Source organism: Ranitomeya variabilis, chromosome 1, assembly GCF_051348905.1.
Source record: "Ranitomeya variabilis isolate aRanVar5 chromosome 1, aRanVar5.hap1, whole genome shotgun sequence".
Taxonomy (NCBI): Eukaryota; Metazoa; Chordata; class Amphibia; order Anura; family Dendrobatidae; genus Ranitomeya; species Ranitomeya variabilis.
Genome location: NC_135232.1, coordinates 249,383,467 through 249,396,581, shown reverse-complemented (window position 1 = coordinate 249,396,581; position 13,115 = coordinate 249,383,467). Strand labels below are relative to the sequence as shown.

The 13,115-nt window shown below is 43.2% G+C and overlaps 1 protein-coding gene across 6 annotated transcripts in view; it reads right to left on the bottom strand.

The window, feature by feature from the left end:
- The window catches only part of SFSWAP (splicing factor SWAP), a 183,956-nt gene that overhangs the window by 146,209 nt on the left and 24,632 nt on the right, over nucleotides 1-13,115 (bottom strand). For all 6 annotated transcript variants that reach the window (XM_077293315.1, XM_077293317.1, XM_077293316.1 and 3 more), the window contains 3 exons: nucleotides 11,255-11,480; nucleotides 3,219-3,346; nucleotides 2,835-2,967 (listed from right to left, as the gene is read on the bottom strand). In XM_077293315.1, the coding sequence (XP_077149430.1) occupies nucleotides 2,835-2,967; nucleotides 3,219-3,346; nucleotides 11,255-11,480 (487 nt within the window). The remainder of the gene's footprint in view (nucleotides 1-2,834; nucleotides 2,968-3,218; nucleotides 3,347-11,254; nucleotides 11,481-13,115) is intronic.

Below are 13,115 nucleotides of genomic sequence, written 5' to 3'. Positions count from 1 at the left end.
AGCAGTATGAAGTCTTTTCTTGTGTGACGAGCTGATGGTTTTGATACAAATTTGGGTTACATACAATTATGATTCATCAAAACATCTTATATCATTTTAGGGAGGTATGGAGACCTAAAAACAATCTCTGCGTTTTTTTTGTTTTGTTTTTTACAGAGTTTGTCTTATGAATTTTATATTTTGATAGACTAAATTTTTGCAAAACCAAACATGTTTTGTGGGTTTTTTTTTTTTAATATTTTTATGCTTAAAACGGAACCTCTCGCCAGGTTTAGCCGATACGAGTTAGGGCTACCATCTTTCAGGGCGGATATACAGCATTCTATAATGCTGTATATCTGTCCCTAAATTAATCAAATTGAAGTCCCAATAAATATTGTGTTATATTCATAATAATCAATTCAAAAGAGTTCCCAAATGCCATGAAACGGCAAAGAAACACATACACAATGCGCTATAATTGATAATACCATAATATTTATTAATAATTCATACAATTAAAATAACAATAATTTATTAAACCAAATGAAAAAACCTCCAATGTAACAGAGCGGATAATACACCTGACATACGCTAGAAAACACCTGTGCTAATCAATAGGCTGACTCCTATCCCGGACCTGTTTAATTAATACCTATCATCAAGCTCAGCAGCACTGCCCTGCTATACTCAGTGACTAAAAGGTGAGTGAGTATAAGGGACCTTCCAATTTATTATTGCCTTAAGGCATACAATTAGTCAAAAACCATAGTCACCTTCTACATATTACAAAATTGTTATAGGTCAAATAAGAGCCGGCAATCCATGTAGTCTTGGAGTGCGCGCTGCTGATTGCCGAGCCTGTGCACAGACTTCACGATTCTCCGGCATTTCGGACTTAGCAGACACTCATTGCGCTCATAAGTGAGCGCCTGGATGTTTGTGGTCCATGGTCCGGGGGTGGTGGAGTCATTTCCGGTGCGCGGCAGGCAACGTCAGCGCCCTCTTTGTTCCTATGACTACATGGACGCTAGGATTGTAAATCTATGTGCTGATAGGAGGAGGATGTGTATAAATGTCCGGTGTCCCTTTACCCCGACACGCCCCCTGAGGAAGTGCTTACGAAATGCGCGTCGGGGTAAAAGGAGCGGAGACATGGACGTTGCACACTATGTAAGTTTTGCTATTCATGGCCGGCTCTTATTTGACCTATAACAATTTTGTAATATGTAGAAGGTGACTATGGTTTTTCACTAATTGTATGCCTTAAGGCAATAATAAATTGGAAGGTCCCTTATACTCACTCACCTTTTAGTCACTGAGTATAGCGCATTGTGTATGTATATCTGTCCCTAAGCCTGGAAGAGAACAAAATGAACTTATACTCACCTGCGGACGGTCCGAGGGGTGTCGCTGTTCTTGGTCTGGCCCCTCCCAACTTTTTGCGATGCCGGCATCTTTTTGGTTCTTGTGGATGACACGTCATTCCATCATCCACACAGTCTGCTCAGCATCGCGCTCCTGCGTAGGCGTGCTTTGCCCTGTTGAGGGCAGAGCTAAGCCCTGCAGTGCGCAGGGCCGCTCTGACCTTTCCCAGCACCTGCGCACTGCAGTACTTTGCTCTGCCCTCAACAGGGGAGACAAGTACACCTGCACAGGAGAGCGATGCTGAGCAGACTGTGTGGATGATGGAATGATGTTTCATCCACACAAACCAAAAGATGGCGGCATCGCAAAAAGTTGGGAGAGGCAAGACCAAGAGCAGCGACACCCCTCTGACCGGACCACCCTGCAGGGGAGTATAATAAAAGTTATTTTTCTTCTCTTCCAAGTCTGGTTGGGGGCTTATACACAGCAATATAGGATGCTGTAAAGAAGCCCTGAAAGGCGGTGGCCGTAACTCGTATCGGCCAAACCTGGTGACAGGTTCCCTTTAACATGGAAAAAGTGGTGTGCTTTGAATTTTCATGTTTGAAGGTTTTCTTTTTCCTATTAAAAACCTTAGCTTAAGCTTTTACTTTATTTTTTGTCCCTTCAGTGTTCCGATTGCATATACTAACTTAATGTTGCATGCGGATGAGCTTCACTAGAGTACCAAGATATCAGGTATGTCATGACAACCAGGGTAATATATTGGTGGTCCACTGTTCACATCTCTGTGGTTGGGAAAAGTTGATGGAAGCCAGTGCACGGCAAATATTTAAATATTGCTGTAAGATTCACAGCGGCATCTAAACGGATGACAGCAGCAATCAGTTCAGCTCCACTTCCTACTTATAGAGACAGGTGTTGGTTATGTAGTAAAGCTGGCGTCTCCTACGAATGGAGGGAGCACAACTCTTGTAAACCCCTCCACACAGTGTCCTGAAATGATGTACATGCGTGTAATTTTGAGCTAAAAGGTTGCAGTTGGTGGAAGGGCACAAGGCATCTGGTGACGGAAACAACAATGTTGATAAACAAATGAAAAATAAATAAATAAAGCACAATGAAACTAATAGTGGTGAAGATAGCTTAAAAATTATGGACACATGCCTGTTTTACTCTAAATATGCCGGGCAATCATTCTGCTTGCCCAGTGCAGCCCCAACCAACATTTGATTTGAAGGATTCTGTTGCTTCCCTTGTGGATTATAATTGCGAGACGTTCACGAGTTAGTTAACTTCTATAAATTGCTAGAATTTATCTTTACTACCCTAACAGAACCATGAATCCTTAGCTTCAGTAAGGTTGCACACAAATTAAAAATAACTCTGGTACAAAAGAAATAAGACAACAGAGACTTATGCACCCAGACAGCAGCTTTCAAGAAATGGTCTCCAAGGACTGGATATAGACTAAACATCTCACTTACTGTCTGCTGTGCTTTCGGTCTCCGCGGTGGGAGCAGGTGCAACATTAGCAGCCAGCTGGGAGGCCATCTTCTCACTCTGTGCCTTTCTGACAAGAGCGGCAAGTGGGTGGTCAGGATCGATCACCTTTAAAGGCTACAAAATATAAGAAGTGTTCAGAAATGTACAATGCACAAAAGAACAACTTCTAACACATACAGGAACAAAGCAGAAGAAAATGGAAACAAATTATAAAATATGAGTGTTCGAGTCATTCATTGCACAAGTAGATGACTGATAACTAAAAATAGAACAAAAAAGAAAAAGAATGCACCAAAATCATGAGCATTTACTGAAAGTACAGCTCCAGAATTGACGGCAATTTGAAGTCACTAATATTTTAGTACCTTCGTAATCTCTTCCAGTCTACTACAACGCTTTGAAGCAAATAGACTGGGATGCAGGTAATCACCGCCTTCATCATCATCGTCGTCGTCCTCATTGTCACTGTGTTTGGCCATATTGGCTACAGATTCTAGAAAAATGGAACACGATTGCTGTTATACACACAAAACCTGTAACACATTTCTACATACACAAGTTCAAGACTTATAGGGAAATTCAGTCTCCAGCTGAAGTTCTGCTGTATGGTTGTCCTACATTGCTATTGTTGTATCCATGGAAGAGAATGTAATGACACAAGGGATTTTATTTTATGTACTCCTTCACTGCCAGAAAGGCACAGAAGCTTTGAAATCATACAAAGATCAAATCTAGCTGCACTACTCAATGCAGGATGAAAAGTTGTATTCCCTGGCTCACCAACCAACCAGGAAGAACAGTTACACCGTTATCTGACCCATGGACAGCCTTTACAAGCCACCAGGCAGAGTGAAGGGTGAATTTTTGCTAATGATATTTCAGCATATCTATATTTAGTGACAGATTGGCCCTAAGGTCAGATTCACATATCCATGAAACATACACTATGTTCCAAATTATTATGCAAATGATATTTTTCTCGGATTTTCCTAAATGGTCGGTCCAAATGACAGTCAGTCTAATAAAAGTCATCACCCTTTTGATTATACATCGAATTTTATAGAAGAAACCTCAATAATAGCATAATCTCCAAAATAAAGCCTCAAAATGCACTGTTCCAAATTATTAGGCACAGTAGAATTTCTAGACATTTGATATGTTTTAAAGAACTGAAAATGTTCATTTGTGGAATTTGCAGCATTAAGAGGTCACATTTACTGAACAAAAAAGCTATTTAACTCCAAAACATCCTAAAAGGCCAAGTTACATGTTAAAGGAAAGGTGCTGCATTTTATTTTTTGTATTAAAAATGATTGTTTATATAAACAATTTTTAATACAAATTTACATTTTTTAACTTTAACATTTTTTTATTATTAATTTTTATTTCAGCCACTGGGTGCCGCCATTTTGCTTTGCAGGAGTGTAAGTGTAGTTGCACGACACTTACACTCTGCAAATACGGCAGACCTGGGCATAGAGATCTGCGGTCGGCGCCCGACCCCATACCTAGCATTATAAGCTGCTCCCTGCTGTGTCTGGCCACGCCCCCTGAGCTGTCCACATCACAGCAGAGGCAGGAGATCAGCGCCATCTTCCTGGAGCTCAGTGTGCTGTGAGCTACAGCTTCCCAGGATAATCGCAGGAGCCCTGCAGTTATAGGAGGAGGAGGAGGAGACCAAGGACGGAAGGGAGAAAGGACTCAGCAGGGAGCCGTGAAGTAAGTATCAGTGGGGAGGGGAAGAGGTAATCTAATCCTATCCTTTGTGGTGCTGACTGAGCAGTGTATCTCCTCCCATGTGTGTTAGGCCATGTGCACACGTTCAGGATTGTTAGCGTTTTTTTCGCGTTTTTTCGCTATAAAAACGTGATAAAAACGCGAAAAAAAACGCTTACATAAGCCTCCTATTATTTACAGGGTATTCCGCATTTTTTGTGCAAATGTTGCGATTTTTTCCGCGAAAAAATCGCATAGCGGAAAAAAAAGCAACATGTTCATTAAAAATGCGGAATTGCAGGGATTCCGCACACCTAGGGGTCCATTGATCTGCTTACTTCCCGCACGGGGCTGTGCACACCATGCGGGAAGTAAGCAGATTATATGCGGTTGGTACCCAGGGTGGAGGAGAGGAGACTCTCCTCCACGCACTGGGCACCATATAAGTGGTCAAAAAATAAGAAATAAGATAATAAACAGTCCTATACTCACCCTCGATGTATTCCCGCCTCCTCGCACGCTGCCGTTCGGTTCCTGTAGCTGGTGTGCGCTGAAGGACCTCGCCGAATGACGTCACTGTCCTGTGATTGGTCGTGAGCGGTCATGTGACCGCTCACGTGACCGTGACGTCACGGGAGGTCCTGTGCGCACAGACCAGCTAGAAGAGGAGCCGGACGGCCGCTGAGGAGATGTCTGGGTGAGTATAAGCATTTTTTTTATTTTTTTTATTATTTTTAAACATTCTATCTTTTACTATAGATGCTGCATAAGCTGCATCTATAGTAAAAAGTTGGTCACATTTGTCAAACGCTATGTTTGACAAGTGTGACCAACCTGTCAGTCAGTTTTCCAAGCGATGCTACAGATCGCTTGGAAAACTTTAGCATTCTGCAAGCTAATTACGCTTGCAGAATGCTAAAAAAACGCGAAAAAAACGGGAAAAAAACGCAAAAAAAAAATGCGGATTTCTTGCAGAAAATTTCCGGTTTTCTTCAGGAATTTTCTGCAAGAAATCCGCAACGTGTGCACATACCCTTACTGTGCTGAGCTGTGTATCTAATCTTCTCCTGTGTGATACTGTCTGCTTAGCCATGCATCTAATCCTATCCTGTGTGATACTGAGCGGTGCATCTAATCCTCTCCTGTGTGATACTTTGCTGAGCTGTGCATCTAATCCTCTCCTGTGTGATACTTTGCTGAGCTGTGTATCTACTCTTCTCCTGTATGATACAGTCTGCTGAGCCATGCATCTAATCCTATCCTGTGTGTTACTGTGCTGAGCCGTGTATCTAATCCTCTCCTGTGGGATACTGTGTGCTGAGCCGTGTATCTAATCCTATCCTGTGTGTTACTGTGCTGAGATGTGTATCTAATCCTCCCCTGTGTGATACTTACTGCTGAGCTGTGTATCTAATGCTATCCTTTGTGATACTGACGGCTGAGCCATGTATATAATCCTATCCTGTATGATACTGACTGAGCTGTGTATCTAATACTGTCCTGTGTGATACTGACTGCTGAGCTTTGTATCTAATCCTTTCCTATGCACTCCTCTCCCCCATTATGTGTGATCTATATGGCGGTATTATGTGAGAACACTGGTGGTATTATCTGTGCTCTATATGGCGGTATTATGTGTGCTCTATATGGCGGTATTATGTGTGCTCTATATATTGGTTTTATGTGAGAACACTATGGCGTCGTTATTTGCGATCTATATGATGGTATTATGTGAGAACTATAGGACAGTATTATGTGTGCTCTATATGGCGGTATTGTGTGCTCTATATGGCGGTAGTATGAGTGATCTATATGGCGATATGTGTGATCTATATGGAGGTATTATGTGAGATCTATATGTCGGTATTATGTGAGAACACTATGGCGTCGTTATTTGCAATCTATATGATGGTATTATGTGAGAACTATAGGACAGTATTGTGTGTGATATATATGGCGGTATTATGTGAGAACACTATGGCAGTATTATCTTCAGAAAGGGGACCCATTCTAGGGTTGTTCTGGTTGAGCAGCTGCACACGGGTCTGGGGTAATAGAGGGGGCAGCATGACCTCCAGTTAGGTGCAGTCAGGGGAGAGCTGGTGAGGCAGCTGAAGAGAGGGGTCTCATTTTTATCGTTACTATATGGCTACATTTCCTTCCCAGCGTCCCGTACTTCGCCTGTCGTCTCGCTTTCACACATTGCCAGGACAGGATGGAGAAGACAGGATCTGAGGAGGGGAATGGGGTCTTTGCATGCAAAGTCTGGATCACAACAGGCCATCAATCCGCAGAAATGTTTCCTGGATTTCTGTGGAGCAGACAGTCCATCCATGTGTATAAAAGATAGCGCTCTATGTACAATCCCTGGCTGCTCCACGCACTAAACATGGTGCCCCCCCATACCCCAGCACACTGCTCTCCTGAAATACTCTGTGCTGCTGTCACCCTGCTCCCTCCACCATATGTCTCCCAGAATCCTTGCTGCCTGCCATCCTCGGTGACTGTCTACTTGTCAGTATAACTCTGCAGTCACCAATAAAAATGGCTGCTCACTGGGTTCCTGAATATCATCCTCTCTTATCCCTTAGCCAACACCCAGAAAGGGAGGAGAGGAGTGACATCACACACATGTCAGCAGACTCCGCCCATAATTACTGCAGTGCAGTAATGTGAGCTAGTTGTACCCTAGGTTTTTGTCAAATTTCATTAGCTGCTCCCCCTAGTGTTTAAAAGTGGAAATGCCAAACCTTTTCAAATTATTTTTCATATTTTACTAAATTATAAACAAATGATAATATTTTTTGAGAAAATGTAAACATTAATTCTTTACATTTTTTCAATCGCTGGAAAAAAATTTTTTTTGATGGCACCTTCCCTTTAACATAGGAACCTTTCTTTGATATCACCTTCACAATTCTTGCAACCATTGAATTCGTGAGTTTTTGGAGAGTTTCTGCTTGTATTTCTTTGCATGAAGTCAGAATAGCCTCCCAGGGCTGCTGTTTTGATGTGAACTGCCTCCCACCCTCATAGATCTTTTGCTTGATGATACTCCAAAGGTTCTCTATAGGGTTGAGGACAGGGGTAGATGGTGGCCACACCATGAGTTTATCTCCTTTTATGCCCATAGCAGCCAATGACTCAGAGGTATTCATTGTCATGCATGAAGATGATTTTGCTCCTTAAGGCATGTTTCTGCTTTTTATACCATGGAAGAAAGTTGTTAGTCAGAAACTCTATATACTTTGCAGAGATCATTTTCACATCTTCAGGAAATTTAAAGGGCCCTACCAGCTGTTTCCCCATGATTCCGTCCCAAAACATGACTCCTCCACATCCTTGCTGACGTTGCAGCCTTGTTGGGACATGGTGGCCATACACCAATCATCCACTACTCCATCCATTTGGACCATCCAGGGTTGCTCGACACTCATCAGTAAACAAGACTGTTTGAAAATTAGTCTTCATGTATGTCTGGGCCCACTACAACCGTTTCTGCTTGTGAACACTGTTTAGGGGTGGCAGAATAGTAGGTTTATGAACCAAAGCAAGCCTTTGAAGGATCCTGCACCTTGAGGTTCGAGGGACTCCAGAGGCATCAGCAGCTTCAAATATCTTTGCTGGTTTGTAATGGCTTTTAAGTAGCTGCTCTCTTTATCCGATGAACTTTCCTGGCAGAAACCTTCCTCATTTATGCCTTTATCAGCACGAACACGACTGTGCTCAGATTCAGCCACAAATCTCTTAACAGTAAGATGATCACGCTTAAATTTTCAAGAAATATCTAATGTTTTCATCCCTTGACAAGGCATTGAACTATTTGATGCTTTCCGTCAGCAGAGAGATCCTTTTTCTTTCCCATGTTACTTGAAAACTGTGGCCTGCTTAATAATGTGGAACATCATTTTTAAGTAGTTTTCCTTTAATTAGAATCACCTGGAAATCTAATTATCACACGTGTTTAAGATTGATTTCAGTGATCCATTGAGCCCTGAGACACAATGCCATCCATGAGTTTATTTGAAAAACAAAACAATTACCCGTATTTTCCGGCATATAAGACGACTGGGCATATAAGACGACCCCCCAACTTTTCCAGTTAAAATATAAAATCTTCTTAAAAGTCGGGGGTCTTCTTATACGCCGTATGTCGTCTTATAGGGCCGGTGACTAATGTGCCTTTTGGGGGGGAGTGGTCCTGATGACAAAGAGGGGGCATCTCACAGGAAAGTGTGAGTGGAGTATCCCCCATTACCTCATTGTAACAGCAGTGTGGGGTGCTGGGGAGCGGCGGCGGCCACCGCCCCACAGCACAGCACCCATGCGGCACAAAGAGGAGCAGCAGCTGCCGCCTCTCCCCAGCACAGAGACCCCATGCTGCAGCTACAATGAGGTAATGGGGGATACTCCACTCACACTTTCCTGTGAGACGCCCCCTCTTCGTCATCGGGACCACTCCCCCCCACCCACCATATACACATTGGTGTCTGCACTCGGCGTACAAGACGGCACCCGGCGTATAAGACGACCCCAGACTTTTAAGAAGATTTTCAGGGGTTAAAAAGTAGTCTTATACGCCAGAAAATACAGTAAATCGCTTTGACACTTAAATCCAATTCGCATAATAACTTGGAACACAGTGTAGACCATACTTGGATAGAAAGACCTGACCCAATAGCTGCATCTCCAGACCTCATCTACCAGCTTTATATATGTCTAGAAAGCTAGCTCAGGTCTTCACACCAGAAGTCGGGCCCAGTTGTGTGTTCACAGCATGGTCCACATTTCAGGGATGTGTGCAAGCAGCCTAAATCAGACCATTTATTGACTGATTCACATATTCAGCTTGTGTCTGTACTGCAGAGTTTTAGTTTCTTCAATCTTGATAACTTTGTGAGCATATTTACTTGCAGACAGTGGCATAGGTCATAGAATAAACCCTGCACATCACAAACCTTCATCTTTTAGGTGGTGTTGTGCATTTAAGGCTTTTTTTTTTTTTGCACACATGCGGAAGTTAGGCTTTGATAAAAAAAAATTGTATGAAGACCCCCATGATTACCAGGAGTTATTTATGCAATTTGGCAGATGTCAATTTTCAAAACATAAAAATATGGGACAAGGAGGAGGTGAATAGAAATTTGATTTATGATTTGTGTTACAATTCAGGTTTTATTTGCATATTTCTAAAATGTTCAAATTGTCCAAAACTCCTGGCATTGCCAAAGTTAAAGGAAACCTGTCACCCCCCAGGGCCTATTGAAGTAAAATAGCCAACCTCAGCAGCACTAAGGCTGCATTCTGTGAAGGTGGCGCTTATGTTAATTATCCCCAGGAACACTGAAATAATCAGTTTTCTAAATTTCCCGCCATACCTCTATTGAGTCCGGGAGGGAAGTTTTCTACACCTGACTCAACCGCCTCACAGCCGTTCATCATGCCCGTCTGGCCTCCGGGCGCCGATTCCCCTCTTTCTCATGACGTCACCGGCGCTCTGCAATCAGTTCTCGGGCCTGCGCCGTATTCACACTGCGGGGCTGGGAATCTGGTGCCTGCGCAGTGGAGCGGGTCACTGTGCTCCATTGAAGATAGTGTCGATGTCTTGCGAGATTTGTGAAGTCTCATGAGACTTCGGCACCTCTATCGAGGAGCACGGTAACCCGCTCCACCGCACAGGCGCCAGATTCCCAGCCCCGCAGTGTGAATACATCATAGCACACTGTGGGGCGGGATCTGGTGCCTGCGCAGTGAGGATCTCTGCGCCTGTCCCCATCTCCCTCCGCCTCTTTCCTCCAGAGATCCTCACTGCGCAGGCACCAGATTCCCAGCTCCGCAGTTTGAATACATTATAACACACAGAGGCGCGATATCCTTACATTAGCTGATGTAAGTTCCTGGGCAGCGCGCACAGCACATACCCGAGAACTGATTGCAGAGAGCAGGCGCTGGTGACGTCATGAGAAAGAGAGGAGGCGGCGCACAGAGGGGGATGATGGACGGCTGCGAGGCGGTTGAGTCTGGGGAGAAAACATACCTCCCTGACTCAGTGGAGGTAAATTTAGAAAACTCATAATGTCAGTGTTCCTAGGGATAATTAACATAAAAGAGCCACCTTCACAGAATGCAGACTTAGTGCTGCTGAAGGTGGCTCTTTTACTTCAATAGGCCCTGGGTTGGTGACAAGTTCCCTTTTAAGAGGACCTACTAGCAAATTATTCATGTTTAACTGGGCACACAATGTAATGGCTGCAAAGAGGAATCACTTTTTATTATTATTTTGCACCTGCATTGCAGAAATATTCGTTATCAAAGTACTGGCACGCATTAAAAAAAAATTATTATTATGTGCCAATACTTGAATTACTAATAGCTCTGCAATGGAGATGCAAAGTAAAAAAAAAAAATCTTCTCTGTAATATTTTGTGTCTAGTTCAACATGAAAAATTTGCCGAAAGGTCCTCTTTAAAAAAAAATAAAAAAATAAAAAAATAAATGTAAATGATTGAAGTAGCAATTTATTATCCTCCCCACCCCATAATAATCCCATCTAAGTAAACGGAAGAGCTAAATAATGGTTTTAATCTATGTCAATACAGGTTTCTATAAAGTCCAGGAACAAAACACAAACTTAAAATAGTAGTAAGGAGTCAGCAATTGGAACCAAAAGAAAAATCGTGCCTACTTTTTTGCTCTTCCTTCTGTTTTTCTGTGTGTGAGGAATAGCGACCTTCTTTCATGGCCTTCTGGATGTGCTTGTAATAAGGGTTGAGGTAGTGATCAAAACGTAAAAAGTCAAATTGTGAGTTTCGAGCTTGCTTGGCTTTTAACATGATCTCAAACTGAGCACCCTGCTTGCAGACAAAATTTGCTGTACGTTCTATAATGGCATGCATTTTTGCAGTGGGTGGCTGGGAAAAAAAAATAAATAAAAGGGAAAAAAAGAAAGAAAAAAAAACATTATTTCTTATGGCACATTCAAGAAAATTATTTTACAAAATTATTGTAACTAACTCAAAGTTCAGGTGAAATATTTATAAATGCATTGCCATGTCCAAGCTGCTGTGCAGACAGGAAGGCAGCACCTAGCGAGTCTGAAGTATTTAGCCCCCAAACTTAATGCTGAAAAATAATTTACATCAGTGTCACGGTTTCAGTTTCCAATGGATCGGAACAGACTTGGCCATATTATTCCTCAGCTTCATAGAACAGTGTAACAGACCTTGACAACATGAAAACTAGATGTAACGGAGGCTAAATGCAGCCAAAAAGTGGCAGAAACCCCAAAGAAGTTTAAGAAGACGTTAAAGGGTTATTCTCAACAGGTCTCAGATTGTAATTTGCAGGGCCCTCACTCTTGGTAGGTGTTGAATTATGTGTTACTATTATGTCATCATTGTCTGTACATGCCCCCTCTGTGCTGCATAATACTGCTGGGAAACACTCCTGTCTCTCAGTGGGTAGCTCGGAATTCTACAGGACCTTTTCATGAACTGATAACAGGACCTTTGAATTGGGAAAGTGAGAATAGTGATTAGGAGAACTGCTCTGGCAGCATAGATAGGTGGGAGCTTAGGGTACCGTCACACAATGCCATTTTTATCGCTACGACGGTACGATTCGTGACGTTTTAGCGATATCGTTACGATATCGCAGTGTCTTACACGCAGCAGCGATCAGGGTCCCCGCTGAGAATCGTACGTCGTAGCAGATCGTATGGAACTTTCTTTCGTCGCTTGATCACCCGCTGACATCGCTGGATCGTTGTGTGTGACAGCGATCCAGCGATGTGTTCGCTTGTAACCAGGGTAAACATCGGGTAACTAAGCGCAGGGCCGTGCTTAGTAACCCGATGTTTACCCTGGTTACCAGCGTAAACGTAAAAAAAAAAACAGTACATACTCACATTCCGGTGTCTGTCCCCCGGCGTCTCAGCTTCTCTGCACTGTGAGCGCCGGTGACGTCTGACGTCACCGCTGTGCTTTCCGGCTATGGCGCTTACACAGTGGAGAGAAGCAGAACGCCGGGGGACAGACACCGGAATGTAAGTATGTACTGTTTGTTTTTTTTACGTTTACGCTGGTAACCAGGGTAAACATCGGGTTACTAAGCGCGGCCCTGCGCTTAGTAACCCGATGTTTACCCTGGTTACCTGGGGACCTCGGCATCGCTCCAGCGCCGTGATTGCAACGTGTGACCGCAGTCTACGACGCTGGAGCGATAATCATACGACGCTGCGACGTCACGGATCGTGCCGTCGTAGCGATAAAAATGGCATTGTGTGACGGTACCCTTAGAGCTTGTGATTTTACAGAACTGATAATATCAGCTCCAAACTGACAGGTAGGTGAGCAGCTAATTGTTGAACAGAAATTAACCCCTTTACCCCCCAAGGGTGGTTTGAACGTTAATGACCGGGCCAATTTTTACAATTCTGACCACTGTCCCTTTATGAGATTATAACGCTGGAACGCTTCAACGGATTCCAGTGATTTTGACATTGTTTTCTCGTGAGATATTGTACTTCAGGTTAGTGGTAAAATTTA